The 21297-nt window shown below is 49.5% G+C and overlaps 1 protein-coding gene and 2 pseudogenes across 4 annotated transcripts in view; 1 reads left to right on the top strand and 2 right to left on the bottom strand.

Annotated features, from left to right (window-relative positions):
- The window catches only part of ATP11C (ATPase phospholipid transporting 11C), an 86776-nt gene that overhangs the window by 44747 nt on the left and 20732 nt on the right, over positions 1–21297 (top strand). For all 4 annotated transcript variants that reach the window (XM_066640224.1, XM_066640223.1, XM_066640226.1 and 1 more), the window contains exons 11-24: positions 653–803; positions 917–1114; positions 4963–5103; positions 5986–6143; positions 8018–8089; positions 8833–8906; positions 10336–10439; positions 10553–10734; positions 11339–11590; positions 13405–13579; positions 14382–14484; positions 15377–15522; positions 16565–16624; positions 19140–19267. In XM_066640224.1, the coding sequence (XP_066496321.1) occupies positions 653–803; positions 917–1114; positions 4963–5103; positions 5986–6143; positions 8018–8089; positions 8833–8906; positions 10336–10439; positions 10553–10734; positions 11339–11590; positions 13405–13579; positions 14382–14484; positions 15377–15522; positions 16565–16624; positions 19140–19267 (1944 nt within the window). The remainder of the gene's footprint in view (positions 1–652; positions 804–916; positions 1115–4962; positions 5104–5985; positions 6144–8017; positions 8090–8832; positions 8907–10335; positions 10440–10552; positions 10735–11338; positions 11591–13404; positions 13580–14381; positions 14485–15376; positions 15523–16564; positions 16625–19139; positions 19268–21297) is intronic.
- LOC136663493 (5S ribosomal RNA) lies at positions 9619–9741 on the bottom strand (annotated as a pseudogene).
- On the bottom strand, positions 9771–9887 carry LOC136663314 (5S ribosomal RNA; annotated as a pseudogene).

Here is a 21297-nt window from a genome sequence, read left to right as displayed (position 1 = left end):
GTTTAATGCAGGGGTGTCCAAAGTTTTTGGCAGGAGGGCCACATCATCTCTCTGACACTGCGTCGGGGGGCCGGGGAAATAAATAAATAATTTACATTTTAAATTTGAATAAATTTACATAAGTTTACATAAATGAATATATTAAAGATGAACTTATATGAATGAATGAAGGTCTTGCGATAGCTCAAGGCCTATAAAAGGCCTTGCACAAAGCAAGGCCGGCCTTTCCTTCGCTGCTGCTACTGCATCACAGACGTGAAACAGCAAGCAGTGGAGGGGAGTCCACATCCCACAGCTCACACGAGAGGTCAAACAGTCACCCTCATGCTGAAAGCAGTTGCATCAGGCCAGTGCAGGCTCCAACTAATCTCCGGAGGGCCAGAGGCTCATTGGAGACTGGGGGCTCCCTGAGGGCCACATTGAGAGGCCTCGAGGGCTGCATGTGGCCCCAGGGCCGGGGTTTGGGCACCCCTGGTTTAATGCAAGGAGGGTTAGACGTGACCTCATAAATGGGGCCTCCAAATCTGGGATTCTCTCTTGCTCCCCTTTTGTCAAGAAACACTTTATGCTTCTTTACTCGATGTTAAAACGGCTGCAGTTTTTTTGTTATTTGTTGTTGTTGTTTTGCTTCTGACCGCGTTCGACTTTCTAGGTCGATCAATGCTTTCCTGGTTGTCTACTTGTGCATTCTCCTGAGCAAGGCCGCCGTGTGCACTACCCTGAAGTACATCTGGCAGAGTGTCCCACACAACAACGAGCCCTGGTACAACCAGAAGACCCAAAGGGAGAGAGAAACTTTCAAGGTACTGCTGAGCTTTGAGGTTTGCCTCTCCGGTTGCCCTTATCCTCCCGCCCTTGCGAACGGTCAAAGAAGAACGTGGATGGTGGCGCAGTGATTCTTTCTTCTCCTTTTTAGCTCTTAAACATGTTCACAGATTTCCTGTCCTTCATGGTCTTGTTCAACTTCATCATCCCCGTCTCCATGTACGTGACGGTGGAGATGCAGAAGTTCTTGGGCTCCTTCTTCATCACCTGGGACAGAGAGATGTACGACGAGGCAAGGAAGGAAGGGGCCTTGGTGAACACCTCTGACCTCAACGAAGAGCTTGGCCAGGTTAGAAAAGCCCTCCCCCTCCTCACAATCCCTTTCCCAGCTTAAGTGGTGAAGAAGCCATTCTAAGATACTTGTGCGGCTACATTGTGCACTTGAAGTGTTAGGCGATGCTCCTTTTCAAAGCACATGCTCTGTATAAGGTCCGTCCAGTTGGATCAGATCAAAGGTCCATCGAGTCCGGCATTCTGTTTTTTTTCCAGAGGGGGTCACCAGCTGCCTCTGGGATATCGATAGCAGGACCAGTGGCATAGTTAAGGGATCTGGCATCCAGGGGCAAAACCCCCAGGGCCAGATGCTTAGAACGCCACCCGAGAGTGACCAGGGTGGTCTGAGGTGCGAGGAGACCTTAGAAAGCCTCTGAATGGCACACCCTGACAACCCCCCAAGGTGTGGTATCCAGGGTTATCAATCCCATGCCCTGCAGATACACCACTGAGCAAGGCACAAAGGTGGCAGCCCTCTCTCACTGTTGCTTCCTAACAGATGGCATTCAGGGGTAGACTGCTATTGAACCCAAATAGCCACCCCAGCTAACAGCCATTCATAGACCTATCCAGCCTCCTCTTGGGCCACTCTCTCTTGCAGCCTAACCTACTTCACAGGGTTGTTGTGCAGATAAGGACACAGCCCCCCTTCTTTTTTCTTAAGTTCTTTGGAGGAGGGATGGAATAAAAAGGTGGTGTGATTAAAACATCCCACAAAACAGCCCGTTAGCTTTTTCAAAACCTTAACGCTACTGGCAGAACTGATAGGCCAGATTCTGGTATTCACACCAACAGGCTGTGCGTAATTCTTTGTTTTGTTTAGAATGATTCTTTTTTTTTTGGTAGCAGTTTTCCGGGGCTCAAAACGGTTTAGAGAACAAAAACAAATTAAATACTCTGGACAGCAGGGAGATCTCTGCAGTCTCAGAAATAAGGCTTCAATAGAGTCAAGTTAAAGTCTTCCAACCCCTTTGAAATGGAGGAGGAGAAGTAGGTGTCCAAAATGTCCATGGGGGGGGGGAGTTCTGTCATGCTGAAGCAGTGACCAGCAAAGCCCTACTGAAGTGTTTGCCGTTTATTGACTAGCTGTCTATATACTTCTTATGGCGGCCTGTGCTTTGCTAGGATTCAATTGCTGGCAAATCTTTAACAGGGTTAGATCTTCTTGGAAGTGAATCCCAGATACATCTGGCGCCCACCAACCCCGAATCTTTGTGGCAGCTCACTGCCCCGATCTACTATCTCATTCCCTTTTCACGTGGGCCCTGTGTTTGTCTCTACTTTCCTTCGTGAGAGCAGCACAACTAGGAATGCGCATTTAACTAAAAGTCAGCTGAGAGCTCAGCTTGGTTGTGGAACAATTGGGATGAAGCTGATGGAGCATGGACGTCTGTGTTGCTGTCGACATCACTGCTGTCGGAGACCGTTAAGCCAATCGGCGGTGGAGGAGTTGATTTCCCAGCCTCCGTAAAACCTGAGACCGCCAGGTTCTCGTGTTCCTTTCAACACAGGATGATTTTTCTTTTTTTTTGGTTTGCTCTTTAAATATGTATTAGTGCTCAAGATTGATCCTTTGGGGCTCCTGAGTGCTGGGTGCTATAATTAGCCCTCACTAAGCAGGATTTTCATGTTCGTTGCCATGCAGTGAAACGTCAGGCTTTGAATCTGTGCAGTGTGCGTCAAGCTATCCTCTGAGCGGTTCTGCTTTTAATTAAAAAAAAAAAATGCGCGGACAGTGTAGCAGGCCACCCCACACGCAGGCACACAGGGTTTCGTTGTAGGATCAACAATGGGTGGACCCTGGGTGAAATGGGCCACCTAGCTGACACCCTAAAAGCAAACGAGGGGTGTCTGTGACATCAAGGGGTGGGGGTTGGAGCCTCAAATGTCCACCCTTGGCTCTGTCCTCCACATATAAGTTGAAGGCAAATTTATTTATTATTTATTTATTGGATTTGTAATCCACCTTTCTCCCCGAAGGGCACCCAAGGCTGCTTAACAGCACTTTAAAATACATACAAATGCATAAAACTATACAATAAAACAGGTAATAACAATAAGACCAGCAGCAATAAAACCAGCAGTACAGAACAAATGTGGTCATGTCCTGTGACAATTTGACATTTCTGAGGAGGAAAACGCGTTTAATTTTTAAACCGCTTAATGCTCCATCAGGTCGATGCCGTCACCATTTCCTTATAAAGTAGGGATGACTGAAACGTGAGCAGACTGTGCAATTTCTGTTCTTTTAGAGGGCTGCCACTGGAACTCTGAAACGCTTGAGTTTTGGTTTCAGGTTATTTTTTTCCCTTCTTAAATTAGAACATGCCGTGCAGGCCACAGAACGAAGGGGGAGGCTTTTAGTTGCAGTTAACGAACTGTTGCATTTACATATGGAGACGTGCCAGCTGAGATGCTTGACTGGGTGACCTTGAACCCAGTCACCATCTTTCGACCTTGCCTACCTCGCAGGTTGGTTGTGAGGACAAAAGGGTGCCTGCCCCCTCCCCAAACTTTTTGGAGGAAGAGATAGGACATGAGCATGGGAAGAACATAAGAAGAGCCCCGCTGGATCAGGTCAAAGGCCCATGTAGTCCAGCTTCCTGTATCTCACAGTGGCCCACCAAATGCCCCAGGGAGCACACAAGACAACAGACACAACCTGCATCCTGGTGCCCTCCCCTGCATCTGGCAGTCAGAGGCAGCCTACCTCTAAAACCAGGGGCTTGCATATACCTACCATGGCTTGTAACCCGTGATGAACTTTTCCTCCAGAAATTTGTCCAATTCCCTCTTAGAGGCATCGAGGCAAGATGCCATCACCACTTCCTGTGTTAAGGAGTTCCACAGACTAATTACACGCTGGGTAGACTGTGGAACACCTTGCCACAAGAAGTAGTAATACCAGAAGGAGTAATATCGGTTGTTTTTGCTCATGTCCTACTTTTAATTTCCTTCACTGGGGATATTTTTGACTGCCTAGCCCACTTTTCTGCCCAGAGGCCCAGAAAAGCGTCTTTTCCCAAGATTCTCACTACTCACTTAACCAGACCAAGGAAATCCGATTAGTAGAGGTGGATGAAAATGGTAATAGTGAAATAAAAACCCATAATATCACTTTCTGCACTTCTCATTTTTGTAAAACATACACACATGCCAAAAGGTGAAAAAAAATAAGACAATTTGGTCTTTATTTATTTATTGGGAGCGGGTTTAGGGGTACTGACTAGCTGCAGCTACTGACTATACCAACTATATCACCTACCTAGTTAACTTTTATATTATAATTATGATTCTTTTAAATATTGGATAAAAATATATAATACCACTTTCTGCACTTGTAACTGAAAAATGCTGAAATCCATGAATGAACGAAACCTTTTTCTCCCACCTGTGCCGATCGGTCAACAGCCCGTTCCTTTCAACGTGGACGAATATCTTAGTCACAAGAAAGAGGACCTGTGACCTTGGCTTAAGCAGCAGTATCTTTGGGTGGATTAGAGCTGACCAAAGCTTAACACTTACGATAAACTGGCAGAGCGACACCTGGGTCTTGCTTCAGGCCAGCTGAAAGTGTCATAAACAGCCAGAGAATCGAGCATCCCAGAGGCCTTCTCGAGGCACCATGATCAGAAGAAAGGCAAGGCAGAAACACGGGTGCAAGAACATAGCCTGTTCTGCCGTTCCCTAAAGTTTTATTTAATAAGAGCACAGGTATCAGAATTGCAGTGCACCACTGCTTATTCGATGCTGTGTGTCCAGTAACAAGGAAATGATTTATCTTCGGTGCAAAAATAAAAAGTAACCACGGACCAGAAGATACCGTCCTGCCAAGCAACAGGCTCAACCCCTTTCTGTTTTCAGGTGGAGTACGTCTTCTCGGATAAAACGGGGACTCTGACCGAGAACAGCATGGAATTCATTGAGTGTAGCATTGACGGCTACAAGTACAGCGGGGCCGTTTCAGAGGTCGATGGGTGGAAGGGCGACAGGAAAGCGGACGAGGTAAAGCTGCCCGGGAGATGCTGATGGTTTCAGGCAGGAAACGGGAATTTTCTTGGCATTGACCTGAGTTCTAGAATTTAAAAGACCCCAGAGATTGCCAGGTCTTGGGGGCCCCCAGTGTTCTTAGGAGGGCAATGGGGAACAGAGGCTTAAAATGTAGCTAGCGATCGCATTTTGTCCTAACCCTGGAGCATTTAAGCTTTCACTTTTTTGGCTGTGATGAGCGTGGGTGGCTGGTGGCCAGTCCACCAGAAAGACAACCATGGGTCAGGCATATCATGGGAACCACATGTGTGCCCAGCCGGTGGTGTGCCTTGGGGGGGGGAATGCATGGGCCTGGTTGTGTCTTAAAGGGGTGATCAGCAGCTGGATATCTCTTCCCCCTCCCTCAAAAAAAAAAAGCATCTCTCTGTTGCCGCTTAGGGGCAAAATTGATAAGTTGAACCTGGGGCTGGTGACCACCAGGCTTTCTAGAAAACTGCTTTTGGGGGTGGGAACTGAGACACTGGCCCACTACCTCAAACACAATAGCCCTCCAGGTAAACAGTTTGCTGATCAGAAGTTGGGGATCAGAACTCTTGCCTGCCTCTTTTTCTAAGAAGAGGCATTCCCGTGAGAGGGAAGGAGGAATGCCAGTTCTAAGAAGGTGCCTTCCTTCTAAAAATCTGCAGGATTGGGGGTACCTTTCTTTAATTGATTTTTTTTTTAATCAACTCAGCATTGTAGCCATAGTTCTGTAGGCACAATAGACACAGAAACCTGGTTGCTCTCTAGCTAGAAGTAGCTGTGTGGATTGACCCTGAATCTCCTACCCTCTTAGCCTGGAAGATGCCCCCCCACCTGCTAATGCACTCCTTGTCCTTTCTGACGTCCCTTTTGCAGAGTCGAGAGCAACTCTTCCTGCGTGCCCTGTGCCTCTGCCACACCGTTCAGGTCCGACGGTTCGATGAGGTTGACCAAGGAAAGTTCTTTCTAGGCCAGAAGGAGAGCTACGTCTCCTCTTCTCCAGATGAAGTCGCTCTGCTGCAAGGAGCTAAAAAGTAAGGAGGCTTCCCAAAGCAAACCTCTCTTCGTTTCTTTGCTGCTCCCCTTTTTTTAATTGAATGGCCGGCAAAGGTTCTTTGTGGCTACAAATACTTCCACGGGGATCAACCCAACACTGAACAGTAGAACCAACTACTAAACTTGACCCACAGATGTTTTGTGGTTACTGGGAAGTCCAGTGATTGGCTTCAGTGGGCTTTGACCGAGTCCTGCAGTACCAGAGGTCACTGGACCAAGGAGGGGATAGCAAATGAAATGGCCCCTCTTCCAAGAGAAAGGGCTACCCTCCTGGTTAGCACGTGACATGGGTCCTCTGGACATGGCGTGCCATTTCTGATCTTGCCAAGACCACCCAATGTGTTACTGCCGCTGCCTGGAACGCAGGCTCCGTTGGCAAGCCAGGGGGGGCGTTTACACTGTGTTGCAGCACCTAAAATACTGTGCCTCCCCCACCCAGCTATGCTACTGTCTTGGAGTCTTCTGTGCTGATATATCAGCCTTTGGGCCTGTTTTCTTACTGCATTCCCTTCGCCCTCATTCCTGAACAGTTAAGGAACGCCGGAGGGAGAGGGAGAGAAGTTTCTTAAATCTGGAGTTGGCTGTTATATGTAACTTTCCCCAGGCACGATGCTGCTGCTTGATGGGACCTCCCTTGTTGGTCCAGATTTTTCATAAAGGCTTATCTTGGCATGTTTACATATAGCACCCAAGTGCCTCTTTGTGCCCTGGAGGTGAATCACTGGGACAGAAGCCTCTACATGTTCCAGCTTGGGGTGGGAGCAATAGCAACACTGCAGGATAGCCAAACTACATGTAGAGGGAGTCTTCTTGTCCACATGGGGGGGGGGCAGGTGCCAACTTTTCTGGAGCTAGGTCCTCCCTTGACCAAGCTGTTCAGGGAATGGACCTTTCCTCACCATGGCATTGCTACTCCTATACATTTGGCGACCTGAGTTAGCTATTAGTACTTTCGATCCCAGCAATTTTCAATTTTTTTTAAATTCTCATGGCACGCTGACCTCTCCAGTCCTCTCTATGGTCTCTGCCTTTTGTGATGTCACTTACACCTTCCAGGAGACTCTTCCAGGTTCTGCGGCTCTGTGTTTAGGGCAACCGTCTGTTGTAATGAATTGTCAGAGCCGGAGGAGGAAGAGGGACAGGCACTTTATGACTGTAGACCGGGGAGCCCAAACTTTTTGGCAGGAGGGCCACATCATCTCTCCGACACTGTGTCAGGAGCCAGGAAAAGAGAGAATTTATGTTTTAAATTTGAATAAATTTGCATAAATGAATATATTAGAGATGGAACTTATATGAATGAATGACGGTCTTGCAATAGCTCAAGGCCTATAAAAGGCCTTGCACTTCACTGCAGCTGATGCAAAACAGCAAGCAGTGGAGGAAGCCCTCATTCCACAGCTCACGCAAGAGGTTGAACAGTTGTCCTCAGGTTGAGAGCAGTTGCATTGGGCCAGCACGGGCTCCAGCAAGTCTCCGGAGAGCCAGAGGCTCATTGGAGTCTGGGGGCTCCCCGTGGGCCAGATTAGGAGTCGACGAGGGCTGCAAGTGGCCCCCGGGGTTTGGGCACCCCTGCTATAGACAGTGACCCTTGAAACTGAGCCAGTTTTTCAACAATTTTTTTTCCCCAAACACCCACAGCACAGTAGTTGAAAATTGCTGCTCTGTCCTAGAAGCAGAAACAAAATGAAGGCATCCACTGGTTTCTTGAACCTGCCCCTGCAATAGGTGGTGGGCTTTAAATCTGCTTTAAATCCTCAAACAAGTGGTGCGGTATGGGGGTGTGTGTGTGTGTGTGTGGTTTTTTTTTTTTTATTTTCAACGCCCTTCTGTCCTTTTTGTTCATTGACAGGTATGGTTTCACTTTTCTAGGACAAGAACAGAACATCAGGCAGGTACGGAACCAACAGCATCAAATTGAAAGGTAGGCCCCGATGATAGTGTTACGTCAAGAAGGTCCTTTTTATTCAAAGAAACCTTTTACTAAAGGGCGGGGTTGGAACTGCTGGGTGTTGAAGTAAAGATGGTGCCAGAGTCCTTGCTGACTCTTTCCTGGGTTCCTGCCTCCAGCAGGGATTAGGCCATGGATCATTAAGGCCAGTTCTGTTACAGGGAATGTACACACACTGTATGTACTCATTGCAAATTTCTCAAACCGAGTGCAGACCAAGCCGGGCTCATGTCTTGCATCTGTTTTCCAAGACACTTCTCCTGTGTGACTTCCAGCTCCCGCTTGACATCTCCAAAGTATTTTGGCTGCACCTGTTGCAGAGTCCTTGCCTTGCAGTGTTTGCTTTGGCTCAGACAATTTTGGGGGTGAAGTTATAGCTCAGTGATCAAGCCCCTGCTTTGCGTGTAGAAGGTCCCGGGTTCAATCCCTGGCCACACAGGACTGGGAATGACTCCTGCAGGGCTGCCTTCAATCAGCTTGGATAACGTGAGGCTATGTTGCTCAGTTGTCTGACTCAAGTTTTAGATGTCCTAGCAATGGAGAGCGGACCAGTGGCTGTTTTTTACTGGAGAACAGACTCTGCGACCTACAGAAAACTAGCTTCCCAACTCTTGTTGGCATTGATTTCCTTTCATAGGGTTTGGGCTGCGGTAATGTGGTTGGGTGCGCGTGCCCGCATACCCTGAGCCCTCTGTCCCCTTTTTTGTCTTAAAAAGGTATGAACTGCTTCACGTTCTGGATTTTGATTGTATCCGTCGCCGGATGAGTGTCATAGTGAAGGATGGAGATGGTTAGTTTATTTATGCATTTGAGAAATTTATATCCCGCCTTTTCCATGCCAGAGCAAATGCCTGAGGTGGCTTACAAAGCTCCATCATAAATGTATAATGTATCACAACAATAAGTAAAAAAAAATCAAAACAGAGCATTAAAACAATGGCTGGCAACCTTCAGTCTCGAAAGACTATGGTATAAGCCTACAGCACCCGGTATTCCCAGGCGGTCTCCCATCCAAATACTAACCAGGCCTGACCCTGCTTAGCTTCCGAGATCATGATATAAGCCTACAGCACCTGGTATTCCCAGGCGGTCACCCATCCAAATACTAACCAGGCCTGACCCTGCTTAGCTTCCGAGATCATGATATAAGCCTACAGCACCCGGTATTCCCAGGCGGTCTCCCATCCAAATACTAACCAGGCCTGACCCTGCTTAGCTTCCGAGATCATGATATAAGCCTACAGCACCCGATATTCCCAGGCGGTCACCCATCCAAGTACTAACCAGGCCTGACCCTGCTTAGCTTCCGAGATCTTGGTATATAAGCCTATAGCACCCGGTATTCCCAGGCGGTCTCCCATCCAAGTACTAACGAGGCCTGACCCTGCTTAGCGTCCGAGATCATGGTATATAAGCCTACAGCACCCGGTATTCCCAGGCGGTCTCCCATCCAAGTACTAACGAGGCCTGACCCTGCTTAGCTTCCGAGATCATGGTATATAAGCCTACAGCACCCGGTATTCCCAGGCGGTCTCCCATCCAAGTACTAACCAGGCCTGACCCTGCTTAGCTTCCGAGATCAGACAAGATCGGGAGGTAGTGTTCAGTATAGGGAGATGGCTGGCAACCTTCAGTCTCGAAAGACTATGGTATAAGCCTACAACACCCGGTATTCCCAGGCGGTCTCCCATCCAAGTACTAACCAGGCCTGACCCTGCTTAGCTTCCGAGATCAGACGAGATTGGGCATGTGCAGGGTAACAGTTGCTGCATTTTAACATTAAACACTAAAACATCAAAACAAGGCAATACAAAACAAAACCCAACACACATTGTTGAGCCGTGGGAGTGGGGGCGTGGGAGACAAATTAGTCCAGGGAACCTTGCAAAAAAGCCATGAGGAAGAGGGTGGTTTTTAGTACCCCTGTAAGTGAGTTCTATAATTACGGTGCCATTACTAAGAAGACTCACCACCAAGCCGCCACCCCTCTAACTTGAGAGGCGACACTTGAAGGAGAGCCCCTTCAGAGGAGTGGGCTGGAATGTATGGGAGAGGGCAGTTCCTCAGATAGACCCAAACCCCGAAGGGCCTTAAAGGTCAATACCATGGGGTTAGTTGAAGCCCCCCCCACCCGTTTCTATCCCCACCTTGCCAGCGACAACTGATTAATTCTCTCAAGTGTTTTAAGAGTTGCATGCCTGGGTTTTTTTTTTTTTTAGAAAGGATATACCTGTTCTGCAAAGGAGCAGACTCTGCTATTTATCCAAGGGTCCCCGCAAGTGAAGTGCAGAGAACAAAAGCACACGTGGACCATAATGCCTTGGTAAGTGAGCGGACGCAAACCTGGGCGCTGGGTGCGATCTGTAGATCCACGTCGCCCAACTGTGGCCGGTCGTTCGGTTGAAAACCTTGTCTGCGTTTGCTCGCTCCCTCCAGGACGGTTATCGGACTCTTTGCGTGGCCTACAAGGAGATCTCGGCAGCCGACTTCCAGGCCATGGACTGGAAAATTAAGGAAGCCACCATGGCCTTGCAGGACCGAGAAGCCAAGATGGGCTTGGTGTTTGATGAGATTGAAACCGGCATGCATTTGATCGGGTCCACCGCTGTGGAGGACAGGTGAAGCCGGGCGGGGGGCTCCTCAAGCGCAGTGCAGGCTAAATAATCTGTTTGCAGTGGGAGAATGGAGCCCAGCTTGGAGCCTCGTTCCCAAACCGTAGCCCGGACTTGAGCTTTATGGTGGAGGGGGGAGGGTGGAATCACTTAAGAGGCTTTCAGAGGAAAGCAGAACCCCCAAGATCTGAAACGAACGCAACGCGTTCCCACTAATCTGCTTTGGAGTACAAGCACATGGCCTGCGTTTTATGAAGCGTGTTGGCAAAGGCACTGAAAGCAGTGCCAGCTTTCCCCAAGGGAGTGCTTGCAGTGGGCTTCAGACTGTCAACAGGAGGGAATCCAGCGTGCATGCCCCAATCCAGTTCTGGCCGGTGGGCGGAACTGCCAGGACGCTGGTCACACAAGGAGCCCTCCTTGCACTGAAAGACCAGAGAAGGATGATGGTCCATGCCTGCCAAAGGGGCTCCTGAAAGTGGACTTGGTAGCTGCGGCCAACCGGATGTAAGCCATCTTGCTGATCCCAGCTGCCTTTTCCTAGTGATTCAGCACTGTTTTTTCTTACATTGGCTCTTCTGTTTGCTAAGCTTAAAGCCTGTCTACCCCGCAGCCTCCAAGATTCCGCAGCAGAGACCATTGAGGCCTTGCACGCCGCGGGCATGAAGATCTGGGTGCTGACCGGGGACAAGCTGGAGACTGCCCAGGCCACGTGCTACTCCTGCCGGCTTTTCCAGACTGGCACTGAATTGCTGCAGCTGACGACGAGGACCGTGGGAGAGGATGACGGGAAGGAACCCCGGCTGCACGAGCTGCTGCGGGAGTACCATAAAAAGCTGAGCGACATGCCCCGGGGCATGAAAGGGTGAGCGTTTCAGAGGAGCCTGCTTGCTTGCCCTTTGGGGCGTGCACGTGCTCTCAGTTGCACAAGGCAACTGTTGGTTGCAGGAAGAAAGGGTAGGCTCCTGTTGGCACCGCTCAGCAACGATAAGATTCCAACCTTCCCCTCAAGACATAGTGGGAATGGAAAAGGTGCAAAAGAGAGCGACTAAGATGATTGCGGGGCTGGGGCACCTTCCTTATGAGGAAAGGCTACGGCGTTTGGGCCTCTTCAGCCTAGAAGAGGCGCCTGAGGGGAGACATGATTGAGGCATACAAAATTATGCAGGGGATGGACAGAGTGGATAGGGAGATGCTCTTTACACTCTCATGTAACACCAGAACCAGGGGACATCCACTCAAATTGAGTGTTGGGAGAGTTAGAACAGACAAAAGAAAATATTTCTTTACTCAGCGTGTGGTCCGTCTGTGGAACTCCTTCCACAGAATGTGATGATGGCGTCTAGCCTAGACGCCTTTAAAAGGGGATTGGACAAGTTTCTGGAGGAAAAATCCATTATGGGGTACAAGCCATGATGTGTACGCGCAACCTCCTGATTTTAGAAATGGGTTATGTCAGAATGCCAGATGCAAGGGAGGGCACCAGGATGCAGGTCTCTTGTTATCTGGTGTGCTCCCTGGGGCATTTGGTGGGCCGCTGTGAGATACAGGAAGCTGGACTAGATGGGCCTATGGCCTGATCCAGTGGGGCTGTTCTTATGTTCTTAAGAGGGTCTGTGTGAGCATTTCTGGCCCTCTGTGGCACGGTTGGCTGCTATATCTGGGCTCAGATGTATGATCTAACCCAGGGGTGTCAAACATAAGGCCCGGGGGCGAGATATGGCCCGCGGAAACTTTTTATGTGGCCTTTCAGCTGCTGTGTAGTGCTGAGGTGTTACTGCTGAGCATAAAAATTGGGCTCTCCCATATCTTGAAATATGATCAAGATTTGTATGTTTTCTCTTTTGTCATTTGCAGCTAATGAGTTCCTAAGTGGGGAAAAAAATGTTTGTTGTTGTTTATGACCCGTTTAATGACATCACTTCTTGCCTAATGACATCACCTCCGGCCCTCAGCAGCTATCGAGAACGCTATGTGGCCCTCCGTATGAAATGGGTTTGACACCCCTGATCGAACCCATAGATATTTATGTTTTCGAATTGAGACCCTGTATTTTATATATTTTATCATTGTATGTATTTGGCCCGGAAAAGTGGATCGTGCAAGTGTTAGCTAGTGCATCCCCATTTCCACCACCTTTGAGACTTTGCCAAATCTGGAAAGTGGTAGAATTTGCTATGGCGGGTGGTGTTCCATGGTGGCACGGTGGGTTAAAGAGGCAGCAGGATTGGGGTTGTTGGGCACTGCCACAGGGGAACATGGCAAGAGTGTGGCAGTGAGCAGATACCTCCTGTCATGAAACAGGGTCTCTGAAATCCTCAGTATTTTTAGCAACTGAGCACAAAGGCAGAGGTTCCGTATCAGTTGAACCGCCCTCTTCCATTCCCTCCCAGCTACTAAACAGCGAGGAAGTCCCCCTATGAGTCATTCTAAGCAGCAGAGAGAATCTGTTTGGATGATGAAGCTGTTTTGGCAGAAAGCAAGAGAGCATCATGCGTCGTCCCCAGAACAAAAACAGCTGCAAAGGAGGCAACCCTAAAAAACGGAAAATTTATCATCCTTCCATGCAAAGGCCCCAGAGTCCTGGTGCTCGCAAGTGCCCTGTCCGAAATCTGCATGCAACCCTAAGCACTGTCCGAAATGCATACGCAACCCCTAAGTGCTGCGCTTCTCTTTTAGGAAGTGGATCCTGAGCCACGAATACGGGCTGGTGATCGACGGGGCGACGCTGTCCCTGATCCTGAACCCTTCCTACGAGACCTGCTCCAGCCAGTACAAAAGCATGTTTCTCCAGATTTGCTTGAAGTGCACCGCAGTCCTGTGTTGTCGAATGGCTCCTCTTCAGAAAGCTCAGGTGTGCTTGCCAGTGTAAAGGTTGACCCCTTGGACAGTTATGCTGTCAGCCTAGCTGTGTCCTGCTGGGAGGGGTGTCCTGGCTTCGGTTTTTTTGGTGGTTGAGGGGGTATATCTTGAAAATCTTAAGCGGTCTTGAACCTGGAGGAAAGAGACAATGTTCAGGAGGCTGGTTGGCAACTTTCAGTCTCGAAAGACTATGGTATAAGCCTACAGCACCCGGTATTCCCAGGTGGTCTCCCATCCAAGTACTAACCAGGCCTGACTCTGCTTAGCTTCTGAGATCATGGTATAAGCCTACAGCACCCGGTATTCCCAGGCGGTCTCCCATCCAAGTACTAACCAGGCCTGACTCTGCTTAGCTTCCGAGATCAGACAAGATGAGGCACGTGTAGGACAGCCCTACTGTCTGTGCCAGACAAACCTCCTGCACATGACTGAAAATGCCTTCTGGTCACATCTAGGAGGTCCTGAGAGACACTCCAGTTGCGGGCTCAGCACCCACGGATATTGAAATTTGCTGATATGGTTGCTGATATGGTTCCGTCTCGAAAGACTATGGTATAAGCCTACAGCACCCGGTATTCCCAAGCACTCTCCCATCCAAGTACTAGCCAGGCCTGACTCTGCTTAGCTTCCGAGATCAGACAAGATCGGGCATGCACAGGGTAACAGTTGCTGTCAGGAGGCTAGTGATGTGGGATCGGGGGGGGGGGAGATGCATGGATCCCGTGAATTTGCGCTGTTTTGTGTGTCCTTTGTTCACTGTATGTGTATGTGTTTTCTGGGTTTGTTTGGTTTAGATTGTTCGAATGGTTAAGAATTCGAAGGGGAGCCCGATAACCCTTGCAGTGGGAGACGGCGCCAATGACGTCAGCATGATTTTGGAAGCTCACGTGGGCATTGGTAAGAAGCTTCTTGAAGCGCACAAGAGCTGTTGGCTTAGCTGACTAAGGGGGTCAGGGTAAGCGTGTCCAGCAGATGATGCCCGCTGTGGCGGAAGTGGGTAGAGAGGATTTCCCCCTCTCTTTTCATAATACTAGAACTCAAGGGAGGTGGGCGGGGGTGTCCATGCAGTCAGCCTGATAGGCAAGACATTCAGAACCAGTAGTGGAAAGTCCTCTGGGTAACCGCCAGAACTCACTGCTGCAAGAAGTCGTGGTGGCCGTGAGCACTGATGGATTCTGAAAGCAGCTTAACTCAGGGGTGTCAACGTCGTTTCATACTGAGGGCCAGACAGCAGCCATGATGCCAGCTGAGGGCCAGAAGTGATGTCATTAGGCAGGAAGTGATGTCATTAGGCAGGAAGTGATGTCATTAAACAGGTCATAACCCAAAATAAGCGCTTTCTCCTCCCTCAGGAACTCACTAGCTGCAAATGACAGAAGAGAAAATACACAAATCTTGATCAGATTTCAAGATATGGGAGAGCCCAATTTTCATGTGGGCTGCCCTTACAGCAGTAACACCGCAGCACTGCTCAGCAGCTGGGAGCCAGAGGGCCGGATAAAAAGCTTCCACGGGCTGCATCCGGCCCCCGCGCCTTATGTTAAAAACCCCTGGTTTAGAGGCTGCATGGAAAATGGGTCTATTAGCCAGAATTGCTGAATTAAACTTGGGTTCGGTGGCAGAATGCCGGGGAAAGCTGTGGCCTTTGTACCCTGCTTATGTCTTCTTCGAACAGCTGGCTGGACGCCTTGCCTGATAAACTCGACTGAGGTTCTCGCCCTAAAATTCAGCAAGATGCTGGGGTTAGTAAACGATGCTCTCTATGGTTTTTCTTTCCTTACCCATCCAGGGATAAAAGGCAAAGAGGGCCGGCAGGCTGCCCGAAACAGCGACTATGCCATCATGAAGTTTAAGGACTTGAAAAGGTTGTTGTTGGCACATGGGCATTTGTACTACGTGAGAATCGCGCACCTTGTACAGTATTTCTTCTACAAGGTAATGGATTCAGCAAGTCTCTTTGGCTGCCTGGTGGTTTGAATTCTGAGCAGCTGTTAACCCAAGCAGAATTTTTATGAGTTTCAAGAGAGGTGATTGGCACTCTGGCTGGTGCAAACTGTCTCATGAACTTTCCTTTCCTGACACTATAATTCCTAGTGATGCGCACATGTGCTGGGAAAGCCAGTATGATGTTGCAGTTCAAGTCTGGGGCTTGGACCCTTGAAGGCCTGGCTTTGCATCTCCACTTGACAATGGGGGTGTGTGTGTCTTGGAATTGGTGCTACAGCTGCGGACCAGTCGTCTGGGAGAGGGGGGTCTGTCTAGTCCTGTTGGCTTTCTGCTGTTTTATGGTTTTTCCTTGGCGCACAGTGTGGGATCCTGGGTAGTGGTGGGTTGGTTTATTTATGACTTAAAGGACTTTGGGTCCTCCATTCAAATGATGCTCAAAGCAGTCTGTTGCAACACAACCCCTGAAAGCCCAATTAACACACAGGTGCTCCATTGTTTTTAACTTGATTTTGTTCAGTGTGGGTGTTAATCTGAATGGCTGTTGTTTTGGTTCTGCTGTGAGTGTGTATGAGAGAGGAAGAGAGAGAATGTGTGTGTGTGTTTGGGCACCCAAGGGATCTGTAGAAGAAAGATAGGATGGATATAAATATTTTTATAAAGAGAAAGGAATCTCACTGGATGTCCCAGGGTCACCCCACACACTCTCAGTCTAGCATACATTGCAGAGATAAAATGGGGTTATCCCCCCTGCACATGCACTGACTTAAGTTCGTCAGAGGAAATAGGGCAGGATGTAAATTTGAGCAATAAACATGGGAGGCACTTACCATTTGAAGTGGTGACTCAGAGCTGACTTATTCTTCTCGCAGATCTCAAAATGTAGGTAGAGTTTCATGGAGAGACTTTTTTTTTTTTCAATGTAGATGGTTTAATTGCTCTTGGTTTCTGGGCCTTCTGCAAATATTTACCAGCTGGGATGTTCCTAGTAACTTGCTTTTTATGTCTTTTTTTTTTTCTTCTTCTTCTCCAGAACCTTTGCTTCATCTTTCCACAATTTTTGTTCCAGTTCTTCTGTGGCTTTTCACAACAGGTAAGTTGCAGCTGGCCAAATTGTTTGCAAGAAGGGAGAGAGAAATGGCCCCACTGCAGCTGTTTGGATAAATGGTCACTAGAGACTGCTGGGAGGGTGCTTTCAGCTTTCTGTGCAAGCCAGTATGTTTCTGACCCCCCCCTCCCAACAACAATGCTTGCCTTTATGGCTTTATTTTATTGGGTTTTTTCTTGCAAAATCAGGTCAGTCACCCCTCCCTGAACTATCTGCTGAAATCCCAGTCCCTCCTTTTCCCTGGGTGCTATTTACTGCTGTGTCTGAAGGGCACATCTTTGGCCATCCAAAGTCTCTCCTTCTCTTTGATCTTCTAGAGCAGCTATTTTTTCTGCCTTCTTCATCTCGTGGCACACGAAGGAGGAGCTAAAATTGTCAAGGCACACCTTTGGTTTTTTGGACAATTGATGAGGCACACCATACTGCTGGTGCGGGGGCTCACAGCCCCCAGTGGTCCTACTTATAAATGATCCTCCCCCAAACTCCTAGGGCACACCTGCAGACCATTCGTGGCACACCAGTGTGTCGTGGCGCAGTGGTTGAAAAGACAGTGACCCCCAACCTCTACTCAACACAGCCGGTCTTGCTTCTGAGTAGGCATGCCTAGGGTTGTGATGTTTGCTAATGGCTAATGATGCTGTGGCCCTTTTTATTCTCCTTGGCAACACTGCACTGCAGGAGACCCTTTTCCGTGGTTGCCACCTGTTTTTCCAGTGGTGGGGGGGAGGCAACCAGAGAACAAGCTCCAGTTTTTATCTTAATGTACAAGTTGGTTTGTGCAGAGGTGAGCACTTGGCACTCCTGCAACTAGAAATTCTGGTCTTGGGGGGTGTGGATATTCATTTTCTCTCTCCAAAAACAGAGTACACTTGAAGAGTTCCTTTTACTATCCAGGCATTTTGGAAAGCGGCATGCATTGAAGCACCACAAAACTTGCCTTGTTTCCGACAAAGGCCCTTGCAAGGGGCAGGTGCAAACGAAGGCTTCCTCTCGCCAAGAAGCTTTAGAAACTGTCTGGGTAGCTGCAGCCTTTTTTTTTTTTTCTTTCCAGCCTTGCTGAAAAGACAAGCTGGCTGGCAGCTGTTGCCTGGCAGGAAGTGTCTGTGAGCGCAATTTAATGGCTTTTGTTTCCTGCCCTTTTCACCCCGGCTACGGAGACCGAGGCTCGGGCCGCCCACTCGAAGCCTGCTTGCGTGGTGAATGGCCGGCCTCGGCTGAGCCGGCGCACCGACGGAGGCTCACAAGACTTCTGGTGTTCTGCCAGACCTGAGTTGGAGCTGGGCTGCGTGAACACCCTCTGCCCAGTTTTGAGGACCCTCCTTCGGTGACCGCAGTTTGCCAGGCTCCATTAATTAGCTGGACGGTCCCTTCTTAGAAAGCCACTCTTTCGCAGGCTCCTTCCCCTTTTTGTTTGTTCCTTCTGTTCGCTTTTCCCCTCTCTGTAAAAAAAGTTTGACCGTGGGCATTGCTGTGTTCATGTAACAAGTTGAACCTGTTCTTGAGACTGGGGTTCAGGTGACTGGCATGCATGCATAAGTGTGCGGTATGTCACAAGGGCGCTGTTCAGCCTAGCATCAAACTCTGCCCTTGAACTGAACCTGTAAAGTTTAGGGAAGTGGCTCTGGTTTGCTGAATTATTGCCAGCGGGTTTGAACTGGTCACTCAAGCTCATGAGTAGCAGTATTTATTGGGCCATGACATCCGGATTCAACGAAACTGGACTGCAGAACAGATCTGTGCAAGCCCAGTGGAACTTTTTGATTCCTTCCTCCTCTCTGAATAGATCATTTTCCCCCCCTAGACCAATGATTTTCAACCTTTTTCATGTCACGGCACACTGACAAGGCGCTAAAATGGTCAAGGCACACCACCAGGTTTTTGACAGTTGACAAGGCTAGTGGGGTTTTTGACAAAATGCTGCTAGTGTGGGTCTCACACCCCTCAATGGTCCTACTAATAAATGACTTTCCCCCAAATTCCTGTGGCACACCCGTGAACCACTCGCTGCACAGCAGCGTGCCACAGCACAGTGGTTGAAAGTGGCTGCCCTAGACTTTGGGGCAGGGGCCACCATGCCCTCCTGCTCTGTATAAAATACTATGTGCATTGATGGTATCGTATGCTATTTATACGCCCCTTTCCGTTCAGGCTCCAGATCCATTTAGGACTGTGTCCCCAGTGCATGCAGCGCTTTACAACAAGAATGAGTCCCTGCCCCAAGGAAGTTGCAATCTATAGCCCAAGATGGGAGGAAGGTGGAGGCAAGGGCAGACTGCCTGAACAGGGCCATATTTTCTTCTGTCATCTAAACAGTACCCCCCTCTACTGCTCTAAGAGGAGTGGAATGAGCTGCAGTTTGTCCAAATACAGAGAGTTTGTGGTTTATTCTGGAAGTCGTTAGTTCAAACAAGCCAGGATCCAAAACCATGCTGGGAACAAGCAACTATTGCCGGCTCCCCTTTTATGTCCTAACTTCTTTCCCCTCTCCTTGGTTTCCAAGCCTCTCTATGATGCTGCGTACCTGACCATGTTCAACATCTGCTTTACCTCGCTGCCAATCGTGGCCTACGGCTTGCTAGAGCAGCACGTCACCATCGACACCCTGATGACCTTTCCGAAACTGTATCTGTGAGTAGCGGACGCTTCCACTGTTTTTCTGGTGTTTGCTAATGCAGAAGGTGAGCAGGCCTGGCAGTCCGGAGACTGAACTGTGAAGCAGGCAGTGCCCCCCTTCCTGCCACAAACTCACCAGGAGGGACTTGGCAAGCCACTCCCCTCAGCCTCAGTTTCCCCCCATTCTGTAGTGCAGGAATGCTACTGCCCTTCCTTGTCGGGTTGTGCGTTAAGGGCTCCTGAAAGCATGTTGGGGAAGAGAACTGAGCATGGACCCTGAAGTCAATCCATTCTGCTGTCTCCTTTGAAGAGGCAAGTGGGGTGCAAACCCCCCCCACCCCGAAACTCCACTCCTTTCTCGATGTGAGGCTGTCTGGAAGGCTTCAGCAAAAGTCAGGCTCCAGGCTAACGTGGCTTGCAAGCAGTCCGAACTGGTTGTCCATCCAAGCAACTGAGAAGTGGGTGCTTGGTCCAAACTGGCCACCAGAGGCAGCAGAGAGTTGCTGGAGTTGGGGCTTTATAGAGCCTAGTGGGCAGAGCAGCTGATGGTGCTCAGGCAGGCTGGGGCTGATGGCACACTTGAGCCCTAGGGATCAGCTTGCCAGACTTGTGGTGGGAACCAGGCGGGGCTCTGTGCTCCTGGGAGCTCTGGTTCACGGGTTTTGCACTCCCTCTCTGCTGGCTATTGGGCAGGACGCCTGCAGAGCAGGGCAAGGCCAAAACAGCCCACCAGCGACGAGCACCTGCCCCCTTACCACCAAGGAAGCCGTTCCAGGGGAGGGTCCCTTTGGCCAGAACTGAGCAGTGGTCCTCAGGGCTGTATCCCCCTCTTGTCTGCTTTGGGTCACCAGTTCGAGACCTGCTGGAGACCCTGTTCCTGCTCCCCATTTGGAGCAATGATTGAATATTTAACCACTGATTATTAGATGGGTAGCAGTTGTCTGTCATGCCACCAATGCGCTGCAGCCAGTCTTTGGATGTAGAAGTGGGGGGTGTTGCCCTTGATTCTGTTTGCAGTGGAGGATGTTGGATATTTTGCAGTGCTGATGATGATGATGAACTGGGGAGGGGGGCTGTGCTGATCCCCTCCTTTATTCTGAGCTCCTGCAGTAATGCAAGCCATTGCTTGCATCCCTGCAGGACCAGACTTCAGGGGTTTGGGAGTCTCGGCATCTTAAAAACCTGTGCTTGTTCAGCTTGGGTGCATCTAGAAAGTCCTAACTCCATGTGCCAGCCCAGTTGTCTTGGCTGGCAGGCATCTGTGCAAAATGTGTGCCGTCCAGAGCCACTCCCTGGAGGAGCCTCACAGCAGCGGTTCTCCCCGTCTCTCCTTGAGCTGCGTAACAGATGCTCAGCCTCGCTGTGTCTGTTTATCTGAGCAGCTAACTTGTTCCAGCAATGAAAATGAGTCTCTGGCCTGGCTCCAGCAAGCCAGCTGCTGTTGTGTGTATCGGACGCTTGACGCACTGTAAACATCCTCGCCTGCGTCCACGAGATCTAGGCACGAAGCAGAAAGGGAGGGGGCTGACCAGAGTGGGGCTGCTTCCCTGCCATCTCTCTCCCCCATCATGTCATGTCCTCTCTGTCTTTCTCTCTGCTGCTGTTCCATCTCCCGTCTCGTGTCACTTTGCACGAGCTAATTGCAAGAACTGGGCTGGCTCGGTGTGGAGTGTTCATCTGTCAAGGCTTGTGTTTGAAACGGCATAGCTGAGGTTGCTTGCTTGAGCAGAGTAAGAATAGCTGGCATCTGCATGGTGCTTTTTGGGCACTGGAAATGCTTTAGGAAGGTTATCTTGATGTATAGGTTGGTCCTTTGTATCTACAGGGGGGTTCTGTTCCCAGAACCCCTGCAGATGTAGAAAACTGTGGATAATGAAATCCACAGTTGATTGGAAGACCTCCCAGATGCAGCCTTCAGTCGCATCTGGGAGGTCCTCCAGACGTGGGTTCGGAATCCGTGGTGGGTGAAATCAGTGGGTTCGGAATCAGCGGATAAAGAGGACCCACTGTAGTCTTTACAGTAACTCTGTATAACGAGTGATATT

This window comes from Tiliqua scincoides, chromosome 12, assembly GCF_035046505.1.
Source record: "Tiliqua scincoides isolate rTilSci1 chromosome 12, rTilSci1.hap2, whole genome shotgun sequence".
Taxonomy (NCBI): domain Eukaryota; kingdom Metazoa; phylum Chordata; class Lepidosauria; order Squamata; family Scincidae; genus Tiliqua; species Tiliqua scincoides.
This window is presented reverse-complemented; position numbering and strand designations above follow the sequence as displayed.